Consider the following 27,679-nt stretch of genomic DNA (forward strand, 5'->3'; position numbering starts at 1 on the left):
CTTTCACCATCTCCTAAGACATATTTTTTTCACAATGCCCCCTGCCAATCATGATTACAAACCTTCCCATAGGTGGTGCATCATGTGTGAAAGATATTAGTGCGCAACCAATTTGCCTCCTCTACTTCTTGGGTAGAATCATACTACCCTGGATCACCAAAGCTTCCCCATGATCTCTAAATGTCACTTCGAGCTCTTCTTTCTCTAGTGGCTCATCATAAACTAGGTCTCTCGCAATTAATTGCTTGGTGTCCTCTTCAAGAAATTCCTCAGCAAGGTTTACAAATGTTCTGTTTGGGCCTTGAGAGGAGACGTGGCTGATTCCCAAATACTTAAAAGCACTTAAATAATGTTGGTTTTTGGGCTATTTAGGCTACTAGAACTGCCCCCAACACTCGCAATATCCTAATGTTTGGATGAACTAACAGGCTGTGAGGTCTGTCGAGCTACCAAATTCTCACTCTTTTCTCTAAATTCGCTTATGCTGGCAGTTGTACTGCCTAGGCTGCAGCCCACTTTAGCTGCAAGGTTGTAAGCTTCATCTAAAGTCCAGTAACATTATATGACCACCACATCTTGTATAGGTGTTCTTTGCCCCTCCTACTTAATGAGCTAGGGACTGTTCCTCTTTTTCAACCACGTCACATCGAGCCATCAACTGATGAAATTCATTGTTGTACTCTTCTATACTCTTTTCTCCTTGACGAAGGTTATTCATCTTATGATAAAGGGATTGTAGATGATTTTCATGTAGGTATTTTTCCTTTAATTTCTTTTTCATCATCTCCTTGGCATTAATTTTTGGCTTTGCCATTCTTTCCCTTCTAGACCTAAGTTTTTTCCTACCATGCCAAGGCACTCTTCTTCAATTTTATAGTAACAATTTTTACTTTTTTATTTTTGAGAACTTCCTTGTAACCAAGAACCCTTCTTACAGTATTTAACCAATCTATAAACCCCTTGGGTTGAGGATTACTGTCAAAATCAGGAATATCAACCTTCATGTCGAAAACCGTAGATTGGTGCCTCCCTGGTGTCTAGGCCTTCCATTGCTGTCTGTATCACTTGACTTCACGCCAGGAGCGGGATGGTGAAAGAGATTAAATTTGGCTTCTTCGTGGGCAAATAAATCCCATCTTGCCCATGAGTGATGTCCGCACACTTCTGTGTAAGCTGCTGGACTTGCCTTTTGAGGTCTTCAATCGCCTCTTCTTTGGGGTCATGGGCAATATCTAGGAGAGCTTCATTTCCTTAGTGACTTCTCGCGGCTATGGGCTCACCGAAATCACAAGCCTAGATAATCAATATTATCTAGCAGAAATCAACAAGTTATAGGCAAAATTTGGCAAACCTTGGGTTGAGATCAGTAAACTTTTGGATGAAATTAGCAAAACATGGCCCAAAATCAACAAAACACCCTAGACTTGGTTATAGTTCTCTGGTCTTGTTGTTGAAGAAACTTGGGCTCCCACACGAAATTGATGTGGGAAACTTTTTAGAGAACAACAATATCAGCAAATTTCAGGCCAAGCACAAGCATTAAAATAGGAGCCTAGGGTTTCTTATTAAAGCACAGTTAGAGCTCCCAAAAGCCCAAGCTTTCTGTCTTTTTCATTCTGAAAAGTCACGTGAATGGCTGTCCATAGCCCCACACACCTCTTAAATATTATTACTTAATGATCAGACATTAAATGTCCATAGAATAAATGAAATAACCCAAAAGTCCTAAACTTAAGTGACTTTTAAAATAAATGACCCTGCAAATAAAATGAAAATCCCCAACTGGTCCAGAAAATAAAACCATTAAAATAATTTGAAAATCATCCTAAGCAATTCTTGCCCTTATTGTTCTTCGTAGTAGCCCTCCTAGGGTTTACATCCCTCAAATTATACACAAGAGTTAGGAGGAATCTGCTGCTCCCATGGAAGATACATGCCACCCTGTCCACTTGATGCACTTTGTGCATCATCACATATAATGATGTGTCACCTTCTTAGCATGCTTTCTATCATCTTTTGCCTACCGTTAGCATTCCATCCCATGTAACAAAGGCTCTATCACAACCTCAATTGAAGGCTGTAATGTGGGAGGTACGGCAAGTTCTTGAAAAGAGCAATACTTGGGAGATCCGTAACCTTCATAAAGGAAAGGTGTTAGGATGCAAATGGGTGTTTACAGTGAAATACGAGGCGGATGACATGATAGACGGATACAATGCTAGGTTGGTTGCAAAAGGTTTTACTCATGGTATAGATTACAAAGAGCTTTTTGCCCCTGTGGCAAAGTTAAAAACTGTTTAGAATCATGCACTTATTGGCTGCAAAAAAATCTTGGTCCTTGCATCAGCTAGATGTGAAAAATGCCTTTTTATGTAGGGATCTTCATGAGGAAGAGTGTATGCCCATGCCTTTAGGTTTTCAACTTCAATTGGAGATAGGAAGGGTGTGCAGATTGAAAAAGGCAATATATGGACTTAAACTATCATTGAGAGCTTGGTTTTGACAAATACAATTAAGCCTTAGTAAAAATTGTATTTAGAAGGAGTCAAGTTGACCATACACTATTTGTGAGGAGAATAATGTTGGGATTATAACACTCATATTGTAAATAATATTTTAGTGACGGGATAGCTTGGCACTCATCAAAAAACTTAAATGTTACCTAAGTGTTTGAAATAAAAGATTCGGGTCCACTGAGATATTTTCTGGATATTGAAATGTTAAGATCAACGAAGGGAATAACTATTTCCCGGAGGAAGTATGTGCTAAATCTGTTACAACAAACTGGAATGTTGGGTGCCAAATCAATGGATACACCTATGCGAACCAATCATAGACTTCATGAACAGATGGGAGAGTTACTGAAGGATTCTTGTCAATAGCAAAGGTTACTACTGGGCGTTACATGTCTCACAATTATGCAGCCAGATATATCTTATGCGGTTTATGTAGTTAGTATTCATGCATGCCCCTCAAAAACCTTATTTAGATGTCTACTATATCCTAAAGTATCTAAAGTCATATACTAGTAGAGGGTTGTTGTTTATTACTCATGGTCATATGGGTGTTGCAATCTACACTGAGGCAGATTGGGCTGGTTCACAGATTGATAAGAGGCCAATTACAGGCTATTGTACCTTTTTGATAGGAATTTTGGTTTCATGGAAGAGTAAAAAAACTAAATGTGGCCAAACCAAGTGTTGAAGTTGAATATAGAGCTATAGCACATGGAACATGTGAAGTCATGTGGGTGGAACTATCTTGGCTGATCCGGGAGTTAAAGTTCAGTTGCCTGTGACCCTTTATTTTGACAATGAAGCAGTTATTCACATTGTTAAGAACCTTGTTTTTCATGATAGAACAAAGCATATTGAGGTATATTTGTTTTTCACAAGGGAAAAACTTGCAGCCAGAATTATTTGTACTCATGTGAAAAATCAAGAGATCATTTGGAAGATATCTTCAACAAAATAGTTGTCTGTGACAGACTGCAAAATAGTGTTCTCAAACTGGGCATAATTGATGTCTGTGCTCCATATTGAGGGGAAGTGTCGAAAGTACAGCAGTAAGGTAGGGACTTCAATAGAATAATTGATTCTATATGTCATGTATTCAATGTACAATTGTAAGTTAGGGACATAAATGGAATAATTGATTCAATAGGGTTATGTGTGATTTATAAAGTCCCACCAAGATACCTTGTGTAATCTTTAATAATATAAACATATGGTGGATTCCAAAAAAATGGGTCATGTCATTCTCCTCTCTCTCTCTCTCTCTCACACCTCTGTTTCTTTCTTCCCTTCATTCCCCTTCCACCATCAAATACTTGTTGATAAGTGTAGATTTAATATTTTATATTTTTCAACTAGAGCTTTATAGCCTCATAGGGGTTTTGTTCACGAGCCAATTTGCAGGTTGGGAAGCACCCAGCTGTATAAATTTGCTTGTGTGAATGAAAGCACCATATTTGTGACTCGTTGTGCCTAGTCACTTTTTTATGTGGTAGAAATACAAAAGCCAGGTATGGTGTATGTTGCCAATTATTCTCATATTTTTTCTGTGTAGATCTGGGCAATATGAAAACAAAATGAAGCTTGATGGCAAAGCCAATATGTAGTACTTTTTCAGGGAGATCAACAAGGTAATACCTTTAATGCTGATGAAAGAGTGTAGTTTTCTATTGAGAAGCCAGAAAAGAAGCCAACATGTGCCTTGATTACTCGCCAGTCATTTTATGAAAACTTAAAGCTGGCCACACTGCTCCACCAGGAAGTTAAAGATGCCTATGGCATACAGACAGTTGAGCAGTAGCCCTAATTTCATCTCACTTGTGGGTAGTGGACGCATTTATCTTTTGGTCATGACTAATTTGGACTTAAAAAGAAGTCGCGCTTTCTTTAATAAATATATTACATGTAGAGGCCCTCAAACTTTTATAGTAAGGTTGGCACATGAGTGGGAATTTAGTTTGAGCAGAAACACCATGTTTTCGTGTGTCAGACTGCCCTTAAACCAACATATGAGGAACAAGTAACGTGACAACGTACTCAAGATTCTGTGAAAGAAATGGAGAGATGACGTTACTCTCCAAAAAAATAGAAATGGACAGTAGAAGTTTATCCCTCATACATACAAGTTTACACCCACCCAACAGAAATAAGAAAAAGAAAGAAAAGAGGGAAAAATAGAATATTCTTCCCAATGATTTTCTATATCTGTTGAAGATCTAGGTTATGTATGCTTCATGAGGTTCTTGCTTTGTGGGGTTTTGTTTGTCCCTGCCGTGCAATCATTGCGTATACTTGTGGGGTTTTGTTTGTCCCTGCAGTGCAATCATTGCGTATATATGGTTCCTTTATTTTCGAGAAACACTTCTGATTGTCTTGCAACTGTGGTTTATTCCTTCGATGAGTACCTTGCAGTAGGAGTTATTGCCTTGTATTTGCTCCTTTAATGAGACTTGTAACTGTGTTTTAACTGTTTGAATAGTTACTTTATGGGAGTTTTGTTGGTCACTGCAGTGCAATTATGGCATATATGATTACTTTAATTTCGAGAAGCACTTCTGATTGTCTTGTAACTGTGTTTTGTTCCTTTGATGAGTATGGGCTTGTGTTTGGAGTCATAACCTTGCGTTTTGTTCGTTTGATGAGTCATGTAACTGTGTTTTTATTGTTTGCTGGAGTCTCTTTCTATCTTGCAACTCGCTATGATTCTGGTTTATAAAGTGATATATTTGTGTTTCTTGTAAACAAGTAAACATCTGGAATGTGCTTCTCGTCTTCTAAATTTATTTGTGGCTTAAAAATCACAACCTCATCTTGTTTGATGTCTCATGAACTGCAGATGGCAATATTGAGCATCTCAAGGAGAAGGAAGTTACTAGATGATTACAGCCTCATTGCCCTAGCAGACACCTCATGGGAGCTATTGGATATTTCGGGGTCTGCTGTCAGCAATGTTGGCTTGGAAAGGGTCCCAGGCATCTGTCCCAATCTGAAAGCTCTCGATATAAGGTTTGGAACAGGAAACCAGATCTCAGAATAATGAGACCTTTATTTATTTTTATTTTGATAAATAAAATAATTTTTATAGATAACAGATAAAAACATGAAGAAAGAATAATGTTTATTGACAAAAAAATAAATGCAAAAATGAATTGCAAAGAGAAAATAAGCTTAGTACTTAATCATGTAAGGAAATATTTTTTGGCCCAAATGGACTCATCAGAGTACAACACAGTCTTACTCTAAAATGGGATCAAACCTGTTGGCTGGGATTTTGTCTCCATTACTAAGTTCCTCAGATCCACAACTGAGGAGGATGCTCTAAAGACCAACCATTCTGTTGTGTTAGCCACCCAAAGTCTTGGATCACATGATCAATGTGCTTTCTGGGTGCCCGGAAAAGGGGGAAACTGTAGGTATTCAATGTAACACTTCTAGACTAACCACCAGGAGGAGGATAGACCTACACTCATGATCTATGAAAATAATTACTTGCCTCTTCCATCAAAGCACCCTAACTACTTGGCTAACGAGTGTAAGGGAACATGTTATCCCAAGTAATATAGAGTTACTGCTAGAAATCAGCAAACTGAGCAAAAGAGAAGGGGCTAAAATCAGTTATAAAAACCCAAAATCAAATTAGAAATAAAACCCTAAACCAACAGCAAACCAGCTAAACCAACCCCACCCCTGGCCCCGGCTCCCGCCCCCCCTCCCAAAAAAATCCTAAACTAGAAATATCAACAATAAAAGAGAAATGCCCTAAATTAAAAACTCAAAATATTAATAGAGGTGAGAGAGAGAGAGAGCTTGGCAAGCGGCTCTTTTGGGGATTCATATTCCACCTTTTTTTGAGGAGGTGTGGTCTCATTTTTGGCCCCAAAATAAGGAGACGCTTCTCTCAGCGAGATGTATCTCTGCTGCATTTTTGTGAGCCAAATGTCTGAGATCGCTAATCATCTTGGAGAGGCATCTTCTGGTGCCCAAACAGACCCTTAGTTTCTTTAGTAAGGAGGTTTCTAAAGCACTCCAGACCGATGAGAAATAAGTAGGGAAAGAGCGTGTTGTCTTGTCCTGTTCCATTCTTGCCTTTGGAAGCTCCAAATGAGTCATTGATGATAACAGAAAATCCAGGGGAGGTGAAACACATTCGTATGCAATTGTTAAAGGTTTCTCCAAAGAAAGACATCAGTTTAGTTAATTGAAGGATTTTCAATTAACTTAGTCCTTTTGAAGAACTATCTTAAAACAAAACGCATTCTCTAGTTGTTCATTGCACAGGCTGTGAACAATTTCATGGCCAACAATAGCTTGCTTGAATATGCCTATGTTTTGGCAAAGGCATCTTGTATTGATTGATGATCAATCTAGCTTTTGCGCTGATATAACTAATTAGCAATGATTTTGAAAATCTTCTAATGCAGATTACAAAGGTCTATCGGTTTAGAAGCAATCACAGAAATTGCACCTATTTTCTTTAGAATGAAGGTGATAAATGTTGATCTAAGAGATCTCATGATGGAGTTAAGATGGAGAGAGCTATGATGGATTGATGGTTAGCCATATGTCATCACTCATTATATGCCAAGGTTTGTGGAAAAATTGGGTTGGGAACTATTTGAGTGGGGAGATTTATTTGTGCTGAGGTTCATGAGGGTAGAGGCAATCTCCTCATTGCTGACTTACCTCCCTAATTACAATTTTCTATTTAATTATTTTGGTGTCACTAGGTGTGGGAGGTGTGAAGGAAATTGGCTGAATGGTGCCGGGCGATTCCTCGAAAAACAAAAAAAGTTAATTTCATTGATGATCTCTTGTTTTTGTGAAGTGATGGATCCATCTGAATCGTTTAAGTTTGGATATGGTTGTACTAGACTTGGGGGCCATGGTTCTGTAAAGGAGAGAACTTGGTGCAAGAATCGCCTTGCCAGTTTGGCCCTGAGGCTAGAAACCCCAAATGAAAGAGGAAATGAAGGTTGAGGATGCAAAGGGCTAGAATTCCATGAGATGGTGAGGCAAGTGTCGTGCTCCAAGGGATATGTCGGCTTCGACTTGCTTCAATGTTGGAAGACCGGCCACATATGAAAAGAAAACTGAGTTCAAAGCCACAATTTAATGATGACTAGGATGTCATAAAAATGGACAAAAGATGAAAAGAAAATTAGTAGGATTTATATTTCAATCATTATCATCAATTTCTTCATAATCATTGGCTTCATTCCTGTCTCCTCCATCCGATTCCAAACCATCATTAGAATCGTCATCTTCTTCAACATAATGGTCCTCCTCAGTTTCTTGTGAATCGGCCTCCTCTTCCTCACCTCTCTTTCCTCCTCCTTTGTGTACTAGTAGTGGTGGTCATTAGCCCTCCTATGGGTGGAAGCTGGTCCTAAACTTCCTCGACCATATCCCAGGTCAACCCTCACTAAGGATCTTCAACCAACCACTCTTTTGGCATCATCCAAGTCTTTGGATGAAATGGGATCTCTCTTTGGGATCTTAAAAATGCTCATCTATAGCATCAGATTATGCTTGACAAAGACTAAATTATTGAGCCTCTTTTTCTCAAGCTGGTTCCTGCTTTTGTGTGGAACTGTAGTAAAATATATGAGCCACAATTCAGACTTATAAAACTAAGATAATACCCTAATAATATGAATCACTAAATCTATGATAGTCTTAAATTTTTACCATATCAAAGGAACTCCAAATTTAATATCTAAATTCATATGAAACTATGCAAAATTAATAAATACTAAGGAAATTACCTACATTTGATTTAGTCCTTGGTCTCACCACCATTTCCTTCACAAATGATTTCAAAGTACACTTATACAAAAGTAACTCGTTAGCATATATCTTATCTTGGATGTCATTGTGTAGATCTAGCCTCTCAAGACATTCATTAACGGCAAAGCCTGACATAATTGCATCCTTTATCTCAATACCTAAGTTTGTGCAGAAGAACTTCAGGTTCAAAACCTCAAATAGTACAATTTCAGGTAATGACTGATGAAGCTGCCTAAGAAAAAGGGTCGGTTGGCTAAATATGCCACTCCTGCCCTTCGAAGTTGGGTGCTGTATGGCTATCAAGACATATGGCCGACACAATTTCTGGGCTGATGAAGCTGCCTATCCCATTTTGTAATCTATTATCTCCCACAATGGTTTAAAAACCGGATCGGTGACCCGGATCGGGCTTTTCAAAAACCGATCCGGATCGGCGAATCGGCGATCCGGATCGGAATCGGGTGAATCGGTCAGAATAAAGCTTCAAAAAAATCCGAAAAAATTATTAAAATTCATTATAAATATTGGTTTTTAGGAATTCAATAAAAAATGAGGGTACTCCATTAAGAATTTTCATGTTTTTGAATGAATATGCGAATATTGATATGTTCTTTCCCTGCATGAACCGCCATTCAGTATTTAATTTACAGTATTTCGTGCTCATCCCTACACTGTTGCTGTTGGGACTCGATATGTGAATAATATGGCTGGGATAGGGTGGCCTCAGAATCATCATCTCTCTCGTTTTCTCTTTGAATAATATGGATTAAAAAAAAAAAAAAAAAAATTTTCAAAAAAATCGATCATGGATTAAAAAAAAAATCACAAATTTTCAAAAAATTCTATCATGGATTACAAAAAAAAATTCGATCATGGATTAAACAAAAAAAATCACAAATTTTCAAAAAATTCAATCATGGATTACATAAAATTCGATCATGGATTACATAAAATTCGATCATGGATTACAAAAAAAAACAAACAAAAAATTCAATCGTAGATTACAAAAAAAGAAAAAAATAGTTCGATCATGGATTACAAAAAATTCAATCATGGATTACAAAAAACTCTATCATGGGTTACAAAAAAAGCAAAAAACAAAAAATTCAATCATGGATTAAAAAAAAACAAACAAACATTTCGATCATGGATTACAAAAAAAAAACAAACATTTCGATCATATATTACAAAACATTCGATCATGGATTACAAAAAATTCTATCATGGGTTACAAAAAAATCGATCATGGATTACAAAAAATTCTATTATGGGTTGCAAAAAACCAAAAAATTCGATCATGGATTACAAAAAAATCTATCATGGATTACCAAAAAAAAAAAAAAAAAAAAAAAAAAAAATTCCGTACGGAATCGCCGATTCACTGTTTGGACTCGTCGATTCCGTACAGTGAATCGGCGATTCACTGTACAGAATCGTCCGGTTCTCTCTAGAACCGGACGATTTCCGATTTTTGGGCGATCCGGTTCCTTTTTCACTATTTCCGAGTCGAACCGGGCGAGTCCGGTTCGACTCGGCGTTTTTTAAAACGCTGATCTCCCATATTGAGCAATACGTACTCTCATCATTGACCAAAGCTTTTGCTACCTCCATCTAGTGCATCATATTTAGAGCCCATAATGGGCTTCACGTCACCATTAACCTATTTTTAAAATTCACTAAGGGTAGAAAGACTTTAACCGAGTAGACTACCCACTTGACAAACTCTTAAACACACTGTCACATGCCCTTTCCCCTTTAGCACATCTAGGCCACTTACATCTAGATAACTCTTCTAAAGTTAACATCAAACTCAATTGCTTTCTCTTCTACAATATTCTTTGTAAACTTAGAAAAGAAGTGGCAAATCCGGTTACCCCAGCCCTTGCTATATCGCTCTTCTAAGCGATCTTGTGCATCATGCTGAAGGCAATGGTGTGACTATATATGAACATTGTCACGACTGTAGCCTTAGGAAGTGTACCTGATACCCTAGGCAGTTCACTAATAGCCTTAAGCATGGGTCTATGCACTTTGCTAAACATGGAGTTCAAAAGTTACAAGGCCGCTTTTAGTCAAATAAATTAGGAATAACCATATTTTCTATAGCATTATCAATTACCACTTGAATATCATTCTCTTCCCCAACCTCATTGAACTTGTCAATTAAAGTAAAAAGGAATTGTGCATCCTGTACATTATCAAATGCATCAATAAACTTTAGAATTCGTGTCCTTAAAGGACAATTCACCTTTATGTTCATTACACTTCTGTTCACATCACTCCATGTACCTGTCATAATCATGATCCTGTGATCCTGTATTGAATGCTCGCATCCTTGTGGGTTTGGGGCACTCCTTTGTGAATTGTACCTCCTTATGTTATTGTTTGAAAAAACAGCTTGCCCAGTGCCTAGGAGGCTGTCTCGCCTAGGCTTGGGCAGGCCTTCCCGAGCGGAAGTTCTTAGGCGTTTGCCCTAGAAAGCTAGGTGGGTGCTTAGGAACATTCATAAAAACGACATTTTTTTTTTGCATGTTTGGGGCCATTTTGGGTCATTTTGACCCATGAAAGGGGGTATTCTAACACCTTAAAGTAAAAAGAAAAAAAGTAAAAAAAAGAAAAGAAAGTCATACCAGTGTTTCAAAGAGCGCTAGGTTGGTCCCAGGTGGCTTGGGAGGTCCAGGCCACCCAGTGGCTAAGCAAGCGCCTAGAATCTGGGCAGCCCAGTTGAATCCAAAAAGGATTCTATAGTTATATATTGTATAAAATATAAGAATTAGGTATTTGGGGCACATCAGAATTCAAAGTATAGTACACATTAGCACACACTCCATAAGTAACCATAAGTCGGTCCATAATCCATATCCAATTAAAACTTAAAATTTACTATTCATAGTTCAATCAAAGTTCAAAGTTTAATAATTATTCAACATTCATCATTCATCATCAGAAAAATTAGGGTCAGCTGCATTAGTATCATATTCATCGGAATCGTCATCCTCGTCGACATATTGGTCGTCCTCATCTGTCTCTTCTGAATCTGCCTTTTCTTCCTCCACCCTCATTCTCTGTGCAGAAGATCTAGTGGCCCTAGGAAGGCAGCTGATGTCCCTGAAGCATCTATAACCATGTCCCATGTCAATCCTTCATACCCCTCGACTCATCATCATCAACTAACCGCTCCATAGCGTTGTCCATGTTTTTTGATCTAATGGGGTCTCTATTATCAAACATGTCCTTCAAAAATCGATTACACTTGACATAGACGAGGTCATTAAACCTCTTTGATTCAAGCTTGTTCCTTCTCTTTGTATGAATCTAACAAAATCAAATGAAACTAATTAAAGTCTATGGTTCATGTATTATTAATACAATTATACAAATTACCTTTACGACCTTACCCCTTCAAAAGCACTCCAATTGCGCATACAACCGGATGAGGAAGTGGTTAGGTTTAAGATCTGAATGATCAACTTTTATAAATTTGGAGAACTACACCCATGTTGGCTCCACCAATTGGCTGCAAAGATATAGAATAAAATCATAAATAAATAATAGAATTATAAAAATGAAACTTGATTACGTGAACTTGATGAGCTTAAGAATATTATTACTACTTGGATCAATTTTGGTCCTTTACCTCATTGCCATTGGACTCCCAAAAGACTTTAATGAGCACTTGTAATTTATCAGCTCATCAGCGCATATAATATCTTGGATATCAGAATCAAGGACTAGCACATCTACAGACTTATTAAATTCAAGCATAATTGTGTCATTTGTGTGTATATCTTTGTCAACATAAAACAAAGCTGGGTTCAAATAATAACCAGCTGCATGCAATGGCCGATGTAGCTGCGTATCTCACTTCTCATCAATAATCTCCCAAACAGAGTTATAGCAGTTCTCATCATCATCAAAATTTTGAGCTCTCTTTCTTCCATTTCTCCATGGCCTCATATATATAGCCCATATAAGGCTTGTCACTATCAACCATGCGAAAGACTTTGACAAGAGGAAAAAATACCTTAAGAGCGGCCCTTCACCTCTCGCCAAAAAGCCTTAGAAAGGATAATATCTCTCACCTGTTTCCCAACTTGATCCTTGGACCACTTGCATGCTCTCCAGTCATCCGAGGTAAACATTTGCCTTAACTGCACTCTCCTCGAATATATGTTATCTAAGCATAAGTACCAGGTCACAAATCTTGTGACCCCAGGCTTCACAATCTCTTTCTTCTTTGTAAATCTACGCATCATGCTGAGGGTGGGATGGTGGCCATAAATGAAATTTGTAATTGACTTTGCCTTCTTCACGGTACCTGATATCTCGGTTAAACCGCCAAGAGCCTCAAGCATGAGGTCTATATAATGTGTTGCACATATTGTCTAAAAGATTTTAGGATAAGCTATGCGCAACAAATTAGCTGCAACAACATTAGGAGCAACATTGTCTTGACAACCTGTACAACATGATGCTCCCCAACCTCCTTCATTCCCTTCTCTAAAACTTGGAATATGTAATGAGCATCATGGATATGATCAGAGGCATCAATAGACCTCAAAAAAACAGTCCCTTAAGGACAAGTCATAAGCAAATTCATCTAACTTCTTCTCTTCTTATCACTCCAAGCATCAGTCATAATAGATACCCCATATTGAGCCCATGCATCTTTCTTAACTTCTATAGCTTCCTTCGTGACACTCACCGCCTTTTTCAAAAGAGGCTCTGAAAGCTGGGGTTGGGGGTTTCATCCCAGGCCCAAATTGGCCAATTGTCTCTACCGCGGCATAGAAGTTGCTTAAGTGAGCGGTATTGAAAGCAATGCTCGCCTCATAAAATCATGTAGCAAGATGATAAGTAGCTCTCTCTCACTTTTCCTTTGTCATGGTTTGCTTCTTTGTTTTCTCTTCTGCAACCTCAAGGTCAGACCAACGCTAAAAACTATCCATAGGGCCCATAATCGAGGCTTCTTAGTCCCAGAACCAGAACCAGAAAAAATTACGACTCCCTTTCCCTTTCCACTAAATGATTGTTCAACTTCTACCTCTTGACATTCCTCCCCAATCCCATCCTCATCACTATCATCATCATCATCATAATTGACCCAAGCCCCAGACCTAATCTCTGTTATGGAGGCAAATCTCTCATCTTTTTTCATTTTTACCATATTAAAAAACTTGGTTATTTCTTCTTTAACAACATCAGCAGTCTTTTTACATGGGGCAACATCCCCCCTGATACTAGCAAGATGTTTTTTGAACCAGTTTATGCCCCCTTTTGTATCCTTCTCAAAAAAATTGCATCTTATACAATTTTTATCATTAGGATCTAGGTTGTAGCCATATTCCCAACTGGGATCGCCACTCCTATGAGATCCCGAAGAAGACATCTCAAAATAATGCAATTTATACAAGCAATAAAAAAAAAATCACTTACTTTGAGTTTGATTGCTCAATCTTCAAACTTCCACCTCAAAGATGCTTCTAAGGACTCAAAATCTTCTAAAAAACCCCCCAATAGATTTATAAAACATCAAAAATTAAGTCTAATATCAATGGGTGATGTTTTGATCAATTTCTCATAACTTTGAGGAACCCTTTGATCTCAAAGAAATCACGAAAAACTAGTTTTTTGGGGGCTTTCTCTCTCTTAAATGAGCTCCAATAAGTTTTAGGTTTCAAATGAACCTAAAACCCATAAAAAAAAAATGGACAAAAAATACCCCCACCGAAAGCAATTTCCGCCTCTGGGTGGGGCGTTGGACCTGGGCTCCGCCCAAGTCTAGGGCCTAGGCGGCCGCCTTGGCGGTTTCCTGGGCTCGTAGGCGGGTGCCCAAGGACCACCGCTTTTTTTGGGCACCTAGGCTTGGGTGATGTGCCCAGGCTCCCAGATCCGCCTAGGCGCTGGGTGGTTCGCTTTTTGGAACACTGAGCCGTACCATATCTTAATGTGACTTTTTTGGAAATGCGATTTTTTTTGGATTTTGTTGGATATTTCTATGTTTTGGGAATGCGAAATTTTGAAATATATTATTGCAATAAATTTTAAGGTCCAAATGAAGTTCTTACAAAGATCTTCAGGGTAATTCTGAGCTGGTTAGACAATCGAAAAATTGAGCATAAAACATCGAAAATATTGAATAATTAGAGATCTCTTTCTTTTCATTTGCATGCCATTTTTTTTACAGCATCATTTTGTATTGGTATTTGGTCTCATTGGACACTTGGAGTCCATAAGCATGATGGTTTGAAATATGGACTACTGAGTATGCTGCATGGACACCAAAGGACTAGTACATCATGTACTTGTTTTGTTTCTTCTTCTTTTTTTCACTTTTTTAATTATTTAAGCAAAAGTTTTAGTGATTTGAAAGTGTCAACATTTACACACAAATTTGCATAAAAAAGGTGGTTAGAATAGATATAAATGTATAAATACGCATAGGCATATATGTGCGTTTAGAAAGCACATATATGCATATATGTGCATGTTTCAAACCTCTGGGCACCTGAGGTTCTGGGTAGCTCGCTTGGGTGCTGGGCACTCGAGACAACCCCCCCTCCCCCCCTACGGGGCGCCTAGGGACCGCCCAGTGTTTTTCTAAACCTTGCTTATGAAGCAATGGCTTCTTAAGCTTATAAGGATTGGGCCCTTCAACCCTGGTCCAAAATTGCTTCCAATATTGTATAAAAGCTACTTAAGTGAGATGCATTAAGGGCAATACCTGCCTGATAAACAACCGATGAATATAGTAAACTTCTGTCTTGAACCTATTTTTGATCGTAACTTGCTTTTTCTATTTCTCAACTGCATCGTTGGGATTGGGGGGCAAAGGCATCCATTGGCTCCTTCATACAAGGCTTCTTCATCTACAAGCCTCTCATTGAACTTTGAGAGGAACCCACTTTTATTTCCCCTCCGTCATCATCATCATCACTCCCATTGTCACCATAGATATTCACCCCTTCCCTCAACTCTACGATACTCTCCTCTTTTGCTTCCTTCTTCCCTTTTTCGGCATCCATATTCTCAAGAATCTCCTTCCTAACTTCTCTTAGGACCTCCTTACATGGGGCAATATCCCCCTTAGTACTAATGAAGTGTTATTTAAATTAATTACAACAAAAATTGCAATGGATTTTGTTGTCATTTTGTCCCGAGCAAAAACCATATTTCCATCCTGAATCTCCACTCCAATTAGAACCTGTTGTAGACTTTTGGAGAAATTAAGAAATATCAAATGCAGAGATAAGAACGAACCTTGTGCGATCTTCGATCTGCAATGTTTTGGATGAGTATGAACCTTTAAATCACCTTAAAATAACCCTTATTACTTTTTTGTGTTCCACAATGCTTCATATAAAAGAGACAAAGTTTGAGATGATTCAAACTTGGAAAAATTCTTTGATAAAAAAAAATCCAAAATTTATGGTTGTTTTTCTAAATTTTTTGGGTTTCAATGCCTCTAAAATTATTTTAAGGTAATATTCAAAAGAAAAAAATTACTTAAGGGAGGTTGGAAACACACCTAAGCCTCTTTTCTTCCCTTATTAAGGAGGAATTTTTGTGGAAATGCTCGACATTTTCTACCGTTGGGCAAGGGCAAAACCTAGGCGGACGCCCTGGTCTAGGCATTGGGAGCCCGCTTAGGCGACGTCCAATCTGCTTGGGGCGGCGCCAAGGCCTCCCAAGGGCACCCCACCTTGATAGATTGGATGTTTTCTCTTTCCTTGGTTGATTGCTTCAAGAGATTTACGTTGGGGGTTTGAGATTCAGTCAAGGAAAATAAGTAAAGTTCTTAGAAGTGATGGGGGATACAAGTACACCCTTAACTGTTTGGTAAGTCCAATGCGGATCAAGGGATAGGTTCCGCAAGAAACGATATCCTATGCTCAGCATCAAAATGGTATCGCAAAAGGAATGAATTTTTCCCTAATTTACAAGGGAGTTCCATGATGGCAGAAACACATATCGTATTGACCTTTTGTTTGGGAGATGCTTTGTTGACTGTTATGTACATTTTTACTAGAATTCCTTCAAAACCTGTGCCTAAAACCTCTTATGAGTTGTGGACCAGTAGAAAACTTGGTCTATCACATCCCATATGACTAGTAATCTAGATTAAAGGTCCATGGAATGTCCTTTCATATGATATGTTTCTTCAAAGGTATATCCTAATCTATGATTTTGAAATGGGTGGAATCTCATGATGTGAACTTCATTTTGTCGAAGTACTTAAGCACTGAGAGGTCGGTGGGATCTTAAATAGGGAATGGTGAAGCGATTCCTCTACTAAAGGGCTATAGTGTGAGTATTCCTATAGTCGTCAAGAATAGCGGGAATGAACCACCATTCATTCTCAAGCATCAAAGGAGTGCAAGTGACAGAGTTCCCCATAGACATTTTGAGATTGAAGGGGAATGCCTGACATGTATCTCCATTAATGAGGATGAATCAGGTCACAATTCTTTGTTGTAGCCAATTGGATTGCCACAATGTCCCAAGAGATTAGTTCCATGGCTATGGTCGCTTTAGGATATTTTTTTACGCTTGGAGTGGGAGCGCTTTTCCGGTATAATAAGAAGCAGACGTGTTTGCTATTGACTTCCTTAGAGGCGAAGGACATTGCTTATTGTGTAGCATTTGCAGGAGGGCTGATGGTCTAGGAGGTTCTTGCAATGTTAGGGGTCAGATCAAGTGCTAGAGAGCCTGTTGCCGTGTGTTGTAACAACTCGACAACACTAGCTTCTATAAAGAATCCAAAGTATCACAATAAGTGAAAGCACTTGGAGATAAAAAATTATCTTGTGTGAAATGTCATTGAGAAGAAAGAGGTTTTCTTGACATAAATTCCCCTGCGTAGGGTGGTATGTTGTGCATCAACACGCTCCAATTAGCATCCCACTTGATGCATTGCTTGCGACAAGACACACATATGTGACTGAATTGAGACATGTTTGGTGAAATCTGATATAGTATCTTGTATTATTTATCATTTACATCATGTAGTTCGACTCATAGTGTGACATGAGTCACACGTGCCGTTATTAGTCGTATTGAGGTGCATACGATATTCCCTGCCTCTTGTTATACCGTATATAATTGCCCGTCACCAAGTGACCTTGAGTGCCTTCATAGATCTGGTGACTAGGTTAAGAATTGGAGACTTGATTGTGCTACTTTAGCATGTCTTCCCTATTTGTTATTTGGGGTTCTCACCCCATAGGTAGGACCTCACCACGTTGACCATTCACTACCTAGTGGCTATTCACCATGGTGGAACAAAACTCCCATATAACTGGGCCCTACAGTGGTCAATTGACCTCGATATTTAGTAAGGAGTCGCTGAGATCAAAATTAGGGGATTTGGAGGCATGAGTGAGCTTGTTTTCTTTGGAGTGTTAAATGCCCCGTCTCGGTAAAATTTCGAAGCGCAACGGTTCCGACTAGTATAATATTTTTGAGTCTCTGAGTTGCACACTCAATGCCCGTACAATATATATATATATAAATAAGGTTAGCCCACTAGCTAACAACTATAGTGTTAGCTTAACGACCCATATTGAATCTGGGCCGATCTGACGATCACAACCTCATTTTATAATATAATTTTAATATTTTTCTACAAATCCAAATCACATAAAATTTGAGGTGTCCATTCTTCTCTGCAAGGTGCACATAATAAAAATATGAAAAAATAATTAGCAAATTATAAATTGATCAAAATACCCTTGAAAGTTTTTGGGGATATTGGTCAATTTATTTTTTGTGAATTGCTTTTTTGATGTTTTTATTTGATTCTTCTATTTTTAAAGAATAGACGCTCATAATTTCAAGTGATTTGGATTCGTAGAAAAAAAATTAAAATTCAAGTACAAAATGTAATTGGATTGTCCTAGATTCAATATGGGCCGTCGGGCTTACGCTGTAGTGTTATAATGACCCTTTTCTTTGTAATTCCAACATATTCTTAGGTCTTTCTTTTTGTTTTTGGATTTTTTATATTTAAATTTTTTTTTTTTCTTACGGAATTATTTGCTTTATGTTTATGATCTTTTTTATGATCTCTAATCAGTAATTTCACCCGTAAGACATCGATTGGGCATGAAATGCAGGAATAAATTTACTTTGATCGATCAATGGATGATACAAGAAATGATCCAATTAAATGTGTATTGATCAATGGATGATATAAGAAAGGTCTTGAACATTCCCGCACAAAATAGAGTACCAAATATGTGTATTTTTTCCTTATCTCTCTTGATTTTCTCTAATTGCTCATTCTTTCTTTAAATATCAAAAGTTACATACTCAATGGAGATGGAACATTAGAGAGAGAGAAATTCCGTCAAGCCCAATGCCATAGTCTGTCTCTCCTATCCGTTCTTCTTTGCATCTTGTGCTTGTTGTATATTTCCAACAAGAGAGGTAAACGAGACAATGGCTAGAAACAAAAGAGAAAGAGTTTTTCTCATATTGTTGAGAGAGAGGGAGAGAGTAAAATAGCCCCTTTCTTAATGCCCCCATAATTAAAGAATTATAAAAAGCTTTCACCCCACTTGGGTAAGGGAGAGAAAAAGATGAGTAATAAAATAATAAATATTAAAGAGGAAATGCCACATCAAAAGAAGGTAGTGAGCATGCTCTTCTTTAATAGATGGAAGACCATTAAAGCTATTAAACCACATGAGAATAAAGACAAAGAAGTAATGTATTACATAAAGTAGAGGGGAAAACATGGCCCACATGATAAGAGGTTAAAAGGGGGGAGCTCCATTTAACGAAGGTAGGAAATCACAGTGAAAGAAAAGAATGAGTGCACCAAGTGAGAGAGAAAAAGATTTATGGTCCATAAATTATCATCAGAACCTTTTCCCGACTATTTGGGGTTGGCTATACGAATCTTGGTTTGCCATTCTGTTCTATCAAGGATCATACCCTTAATGAGGCCATAAGTCCCCCTATCTTTTCTCACTACTTCCAACCATGCCCTTTTAGACCTACCCCTTGTCGTGTTGTAGCCTTCCACTTGAACCGACTTGCACCTCCTAACAGCTGTTGTGCTCGGTCTATGCTGTACATGGCTAGCCCACAAAGTCTACTCTCTCTTTCATCTTATCGCCTGTTGGAGCCACACGTAAGTTCTCCCTACTTGTCATCATCATAGCCTTTTCCTAATTAATTGGGGTCAGCTGCACAAATCATGTCCGTCAGTCTGCTCTATTAAAGGCCATACACTCAGTGAGGCCATAAATCCCCATATCTTTTTGGATTACTTCCAACCACGTTATTTTCAGACTACCTCTTGCCCTTTTTAGTTCTTCCACATGAGCTAGCTCACACCTCTTAACAGGTATTGTACTTGGTCAGTGCCACACTAGCCAGCCCATTTAGGTTCTCCCTAATGTATTTATCTTGAATTCTATCCCTTCCTGTCTTGCCAATTATCCATCTCAACATCCTCATCTCAGCTACATTCATCCTATGGATATGTTGTTTCTTGACCGCCAAACATTTTGTCCCATAAAGCAAAGCTGGTGTCACAACTGTTCTATAGAACTATGCGGTGATCACATAAAACTCCGGTTACATATCTCCACTTTGCCCACCTAATTCTAATTTTATGTGCGGCATCTTCCTCTGAAAAAGGAATCCTATAAGATTAGGATAGTTATTTTCTGGATAGCATATTTTGAGAGAATCTTGTTTGAATTGAAAATATGAATCTAGATCTTGGATTTGGATGGATTTCTAGGTTGAAAAGATAACTATCCAGAGTAGGGAATCTTGAAAGGGGGCGTCTCTATATTAGAGAGTTTAGAAAGAGAGGAGATTCTTTTTTATAGAGATCACTTACCAGCCAAAGTGGTACACCCGTCTCTAGGTCCCTCTTTCTACCGCCCCATCAAACCATCTTTTTCCCACTTTTCTCTATAGGGAAAAAGAAATTTAACCATACAATTTTGCAAGAACTCTCGGGCCATCTCCATTGAGGACCGTGACTTGCTTTGTGAGGTAACCCTGTTGGTTATTGTAATCAAGGAGGTTGACCGGAGGTTGCGAGCATCAAACTCTCGACCCTTAAAAAGGAGTAGCCACAAGAGCAAAAAGTAAGAGGAGGTCCACAACAGGGCGATTGGACTTCCAAAGGTATGTAATTGTATCTGATTCTCATTTTTTTTTTAATCTTTTTGTGTTTCTGCTGCGTTGGGACTTGCCCACAGTTTCCAACCAACATGGGGTAATAATACAAGTGGTAAGGCCTTAAAAGGCCGCAAGACCCAAAAGACAAGCCAACCAGCTCATTCCTCCTGCAAACTCAAAAGTATTTTATGCTAGGTTGCAGATTATGTTTGCCTGCGAAAGATTAATGGCTGCAAAATCACATCCCATGTTCCAAGGGGGAATCTGTCTCCTTCTGGTAAACCAATCTAACATCTTCCTGTGATTCCTAGATTTCTTGGTGCATATATTGTTAAAGGAAGCCACAATAGTCCAATTTCCCATAGATGGGTGCCAAAAACCTTCTCTTTGGCACCCATCCTAAATCTTGATGACCTTTAGTTATGCATTTGCCATCTCAATATAACATGTTAATCATTTCCAGTCCCTCCTAGAAGTGAGGCTGGAGTTGTAAACAAAATGGTGCAAAAGAAGACTGGTCTGGGAACAATATCTCATGTATTTGTTAAATGGTTGTATGTTGATTTTGCTTTTGGAAATTACCATGAACTATTATTATTCTTTGATTTTCTAATGCCAAATTTATTACAATTGGATTACAGCTTTCAGTTTATTAGGGCGGAGTTCCAGAGTCACCTTTGACTTGGGTTGTTGTTACTTTAGTTTTTTCTTTTTCATTTGTGCAGTCAATGTGACAAAATAACTGCAGATGCTGTTTCACACCTTCTGTTCCCGTGCCATAGATTGGAGATATTGCGTTGTGGGTATGTACTCTTCAAAAATTCTTTGTTATGTTACTATTATCGTTGCTCCAGGTTTCAATTCATGAGTAGCAAAATCCTTTAAGGTCCGATATGAAACTGTTGGTAACTGTCAAGTATGGAAGGCTGTTATGGGCCTTGACAAATGACATTCTTGAATCCAGTTTCTGAGATTGAAATATCACATATTTATCTGCAAACACATTCACAGACATCTTGGTGGTGCTGATTGTTTCACTTTCTTTCATTTTCTTAATTTCTAATGGTAGGTTGTAGCTCATTCAATTAACTTAGTAAACCTTACTGTGAGAATTGCAGAGGCAGTCACAGAAGTGATTTTACAGCATGGAGATGCTTGAAGTTTTTAAAGCCAAGTTTGAAGGTTGTAGAGGAGGAATCATGGGAAGAACTGGATAGCAGTGTTCTAGCCAAAGGTGCCCAGTCTCTACGCTGGTTGATATGGGTATGAGCTTATCATTTCTTTCACATTAGATTCCATTTTTCATATCAGTCATCTGCAAGCATAGAAGATAATCGTTCATTCCCCCTCATTAATCATTAGTTACCTATTATGATCTCATGGCAGATTGCCATATTATGACTGCTTGTTTATCCTAAGAAATTAAATAATATGTCAGATTTTTATGATTAATTGTATTTCCAATGGAATATGTAAATTCCGGTAACCATGAAGGCACCTGATCGTGATTCCATCAAGCTTAACTTTGACGGTTGCTCCCTAGGCAACCCTGGTCCAGCTAGAATAGGCGGTCTGTTTAGGAACCATGAAGGCACTATCCTTGCCTCCTGCTCTAAACCTATTGGTGACTTTGACTTCCACTCGGATGAGGCCCGGGCCCTCCTAAAAGGCCTCAAACTCTTCGATCGCAATTGGTCTTCAACCTTTGTAATCGAAGGTGACTCAAAGAATGTAATTGCTGGGCCTTTGGCACTGCTGCGTACCCTTGGTCCCTAGCGCTCAATTTTGAAGAAATCTCTTGCCTATGTTTGGGTCTCATTGTGTCATGGCGACATGTTTGGTGTGAATGCAACTCTCAGGCAGACTCCTTCGCTAAACAAGGAGCTACAAATTTAGGGGACTAAGAGATTTTTTGTAGCATTGGTCCTTCCGTGCTGCGAGTGGATCACCCCTCTTCTCTCTGCCCGTCTGGTCTTTATACACCGTCCCTTTAGGGGAGCCTTATTTTTTGTTGTATATAGCTCCTGATCTCTTGGGTTGCAATTTTGTACTTTTTTCGTTCTTCAATACAAAGTAAACATTTAAAAGAAAAATATGTAAGTTCTATAGGACAATTGTGAGACCAGCTTTGCTCAATGGAGCGGAATGTTGGGCGGTCAAAAACAATATACCCATAGAATGAGTGTAGTAGGGATGAAGATGTTGAGATGGATGAGTGGGAAGACAAGAAGGTATTGAATTCGAAATATATACATTGAGAAAATTTAGGTGTGACACCAATAATCGATAAGATGAGATAGAGTAGACTTAGGTTGTTTGGTCATGTGTGGTGCAGATCCAGTACAACACCTATTAGGAAGTTCAAGTTAGTTAAAGTGGAAGGCTCTAAAAGGGCAAGGGATAGGCCTAAAAGGATATAGTTAGAAGTAATGAGAAAAAATATTGGGATTTATAGCCCCACAGAGGGTATGACACTTAATAGAGTAGAATGGTGTATCAGGATTCGTGTAGCCCCGACCCCAATTGGTTGGAAAAAGACTTTGACGATGATGATGATGATGATGATGATGATGGTCGTCATGTATTTAGGAAGGAGGCAGATTTGGCCAGTGCCTTTTCAATGATCCACCCAATGATCTGCTCATTGTTATTTTAATTTGTCATCCAAAAAGATGGGTGAAAATACCGATAATCTAGATCTCCTGCGATCACCATTATAATGTTGGATAGATTATTTAAACCTTTAGTTGACTAAGAATAAAGCTTGGAATTTTTCTCTGAGGTACCATGGCACAAGTGCTTTCAAAATCTAATTAAAGGCCTTGGATTGATGTGATGTGTAATGTGGTAGTTGTAAATGCAAGGGCCACTTCAACAATTCTTAAATCATGCTATTTGTGGTATTCAACTGGGTAGTTTGATCTATAGTTGCTAGTGTTTAGGTGGTTTTTGTACTCCTCTAAACATTATTTGTAAGGGACTGCTTCATTATTAAATTTTGTCAAATGGAATTTTTCAATTTGTAACTGACCAAATGTCAATTTGGTCAATTATCTGTTTGCTCTATCATCGTCATCATCATCATCATCATCCAAGCCTTATTCCAACTATTTAGAGTCAGCTATTATGAAAAGGTGTAGCAAAGTTTTATGTTGGCTGCCTTACCTAACACAACCACTTTCCTTTATCTGGGCTTGGGACTGGAATGACCAGCTTGGGACCTCTTTTATCCTTTAATTTTAAAATTGGAATGACAAATAGTTTTTATGTGGTTTGATAGTGGTGGTGGTGATAGTGATGGTGTGATGGCAGCTGTATAGTGTGGCAGTGATGATGGTGGAGATGCAATGGTGGTGGTGGTTGTGTTGGGGTGTGTAGTAGTGGTGGTGGCGGTGTCCCCGGGTAAGCATTGGAGTGGTGGTAGTGGAGTGACAGTGGTGTTGGTGGTGGCGGCAGATGGATGGTGGTGGAGTGATGGTGGTGTTGTGGTTATGGTGGTGGCAGGTAGGCAGTGGTAGTGGAGGTATGATGATGGGGTGGTAGTGTGGTGGTGGCAATGGTGATGTTGGTGGTGGGCGGAGAGCATATGATGATGGGTTGGTAGTGTGGTGCTGGCAAAGGTGATGGTGGTGGTGGGTGGAGAGTGACAAAGTGAGGGAGAGAGAGAGAACCAAGTTGAATTTTGTTGCAAAACAAAAGTTGGTTTTGCAAAAAATTCAATTTGGGGTTTAATTGCAATTGGTAATCAATTCAAATTCGCAAATCATACATTCTTTGAGGCCAAATTGTTGGGAGAAATTTTCAAATAGGCCCAAATTGCAATTTGTCTACGAAATAAGATGGTGCCCAATTGTGTTTCATATACATGTTGTAGATATGTCATGAGAGATGAGTTTCTGTAACAAAAAGTCATCATATTATGGCATTACAAATGCTACATGTGCAAATACGATGTGCATGTTTCCCAATGTTATCGAAACTTGCCCGTACAATGTATATGTTACGAATTGAGATCCTTAAAGTTTTGGGCTCTCAATCCCACCTTTTGGGGATCTCCATACTGCCTTTTGGGATCTCAATCTCAACTTTATAGGGGATCTCGCTCCTGAGCTTAAAATAGAATTTCTTTATTTATAGCCAGTAAGCAATGCATAGATATTAAAAGCATAATTGCAATGCTACTTGGCTATAAATAAAACAAATAATCACTTTGGAGATTGGGTTCCCTAATAACGGGGATCGAGATTCCAAAATTTAAAAATTGAGATCCCATTAAGATTCCTTTCCCAGAGCACCGGAGCAATATTCCGGAGCAGGATCACGACTTGGGTTGGAAGATCCCAACAATTATGGCTTGGAGTAGCCACAATTGCCCATGAGAAAATGTTCGCATTATGCCTATGCCTTAAGTGGTTAGTGTCTAACATGACTCATGGTTCTGACATATAGCCTATCTCTAAAATAGCATATGCCCAATATGGCTCATGTCTTTGATAGATCACTAATATTTTATGAACTGTTCTATCTTGTGACTATCATGATTGCATCCATGGCACACTCTACAAGGCCTATGGGAAACAGCTTATGAGTGTACATGGAAAACTCTCGTCCATATACTGTGACACTGACCTAAATGAGATATCAAGTCAATGATTTGATGCTACCTAAAGGCAACATCACGTCAGCGACTTAACGCTTCATCAAGTCAGCTCTTGCCAGTATCCATTGTTAGAGGAGGTACTTGGATGAAATGTTGAGTTGGAAGACCACAGTCCCCATGAAAGAAGGAATAGCAGCTAAGACGTGGGAAGTAGGCAAGGAGCACACTTTCCTGAGGACACATATCCTAATTCTAAAAGTCAAGCACACAGCCCACTTCATCCGGGTTTATATGGTCTCAATAAACTGCCTTTATCCGTTCACTACGACAACACCTGCTCACATTGAGCAACTGTCTCCTTAAGAACCATACCATTGAGCAACTGTCTCCATTAAGAGCCTTACCATTGAGCAACTGTCTCCATTAAGAGCCATACTCTTGAGAATCTATATTGGTGCCTAAGGAAGCTTCATGTGAGGACAATTTTAGTGACAAAGTAGGAGTGAATAAAAGGGAGAAAGAAAAGGAGACTAAGGAGGTGCCTTTTTGCTGAGTAAGGTATAAGGATAATATATATAATGTATTATCTACCACAATTCCATTCGTCTTTTCTTTTAATTACTCTCTCTCTCTCTCCATTCTAACAATGAAGTCAATTAAACAGAGGTTCTTTGATAGAATGTTGTTTTGGATTTAAAATAAACAGGGTGTCTACTGGTGCCCAAGAACTCTAATCCCAAGAATCCAAATAACAAACATAATAATAATAAAAAAAAATCTGTTTTGGTCATATGTGTTTGTATCATTGCAAAAGTTGATGCATATTTTGAGCAAACAGCCAGGTAATTCGTAATGGATACATCAAAAAAAACTTTAGGTGTGGCACCAATAGGCGATAAGATGAGAGAAAGAGTAGACTTAAGCAGACTGGCCTTGTGTAGCACAAACCCAGTACAACACCCATTAGGAAGAGCGAGTTAGTTCAAGTGGAAGCCTCAAAAGAGGCAAAGTGTAGGCCCAAAAGAACATAGTTAGAGGTAATAAGAAAAAATATGATGACTTATGGCCAAACTTAGGAGGTGTGAGTTGTATTTACACCATAATTTCAAAAATTAATAGTAAATAATCTATCATTTCATGTGTATTTTTTGGCCACCTATGTAATAAAAATAAGAATAATAAAAATAATAATTGGTAATCAATGAGAAATTACACAACATAATTTTCATAAGAAATTAGTAAAAGCTCAATTGAAATAAGATACCTCTCGAGTCTCCTCTGATATTTTAAATTTTTTTACAATTACCAAACCTTCTAGTTTCGTAATCAACTTTTTTCTCATTTCTAACTTGTACTATAAAGATTTTGAATTTGATATCATAAATTTATTGTTTATTTGAAATTATATGGAGGGACATTTGAAAGATTTCTATAAAAAATAAATAAAAATAAAGTTTATCACAATAAAATCATATTATTCCAATCATATTATTTCAATGACTTATCATATTGAAACCACAGTCAAGCAAAGGCATACAAAATAGGTAGGAAATGATGTTATTATAATTTTAGAATGGTATAAGTTATTATTAGAAAATCTTTTTGGAATGGTGATGTTATTATTAGAAAATCTTTTTGGAATGATGTGATAATGATTTTAATTCTGTATTTGAATGGAATTTTATGACAAAAAAAAAAAAGAAATGATAATTTATAGGGAGTGCTGGTAAAATGTTGGTAATGCATTTCCCATATTTATTCCAAACGTAACGAAACAGTAGCAATATATTTCTTAAGTTGCATCTACATATTACCTAAATAGTAACAATCCATTTACAAGTAATGCATTATACAGTAATGTATTACACCAATAATATATTTCCCGGAGCCTTGAATGGCTATAATAAAGAAGAACATGTTAATCTTGTCACTACGACTAGTTACTTTCTAGAGTGAGCATCCACTTTACTGGAGATTCCTTGAATAACGGCTATAGTGTTCTTAAAACTAGATTGGTTATCAAACCAGCGTAGAGGCTAGTGTGGTTCAACTTGTTCCGACCGGCAGTTCGAACGAAAATCCCTCTCTCTTGCATTAGGTTTTGCACAGCTGTCTCGCTATTTCATATAGTTGGCAACATTAAAAGTTGGGGTTGCCTTTTTATGAGTTCTCCTCTATGATTGCAGTCACTGATGAAGCAGACGATTGGGAAGAGAGGGTTTATTCAAGCAATGAAGTTGTATCACGGTTAGCCAAAAAAAAAAAATAAAAAATAAAAAATAAAAAAAAAAAAAAAAAAAAAAAAATATATATATATATATATATATATATATAGCTGACTAGCATGACCTAATCATCAATAAACCTAAGTTTTAGTATTCGTAAAAGCATTATGGCACCCTGTAGAGAAAGTATATATATATATATATATATATATATATATATATATATATATATATATATAATTAAGATTTTTGTGTTTATTTTTTAACTCAAGAACATGAGGTGCACAGGGATAGGTGGGCAAGAGTTGTGCAGGGATAGGTGGGCATGAGTTGTGAGTGAATTGATGTTGATCAGTTAGTTGGGAAAGCTTTCTACGTTCCCCTACAACATAGAAGTTTTATCCTCCCTT

The 27,679-nt window shown here is 38.0% G+C and overlaps 1 protein-coding gene and 1 non-coding gene across 8 annotated transcripts in view; both read left to right on the plus strand.

The window, feature by feature from the left end:
• LOC148779097 (uncharacterized) overlaps window positions 1-27,679 on the plus strand; it is a 55,148-nt gene that overhangs the window by 20,449 nt on the left and 7,020 nt on the right. For 6 of the 7 annotated variants that reach the window (XR_016048261.1, XR_016048262.1, XM_088856661.1 and 3 more), the window contains exons 3-5: window positions 5,350-5,519; window positions 21,170-21,247; window positions 21,563-21,707. Coding sequence is in view for 5 of the 7 variants with exons in the window: in XM_088856661.1 (XP_088712787.1) it covers window positions 5,350-5,519; window positions 21,170-21,247; window positions 21,563-21,707 (393 nt within the window). In the remaining 2 variants the exon portion in view is untranslated. Of the gene's footprint in view, window positions 1-5,349; window positions 5,520-21,169; window positions 21,248-21,562; window positions 21,708-21,938; window positions 27,351-27,679 lie in introns of those variants that run through there. The other variant, XM_088856659.1, reaches the window with a different exon arrangement.
• LOC148779098 (U11 spliceosomal RNA) lies at window positions 8,538-8,665 on the plus strand. The gene has a single exon (XR_016048721.1). It is a non-coding gene; the product is annotated as a U11 spliceosomal RNA (small nuclear RNA).

This window comes from Amborella trichopoda, chromosome 13 (genome assembly GCF_054954075.1).
Source record: "Amborella trichopoda isolate Santa Cruz 75 chromosome 13, AtrichopodaSantaCruz75HAP2 v2.0, whole genome shotgun sequence".
NCBI lineage: Eukaryota > Viridiplantae > Streptophyta > Magnoliopsida > Amborellales > Amborellaceae > Amborella > Amborella trichopoda.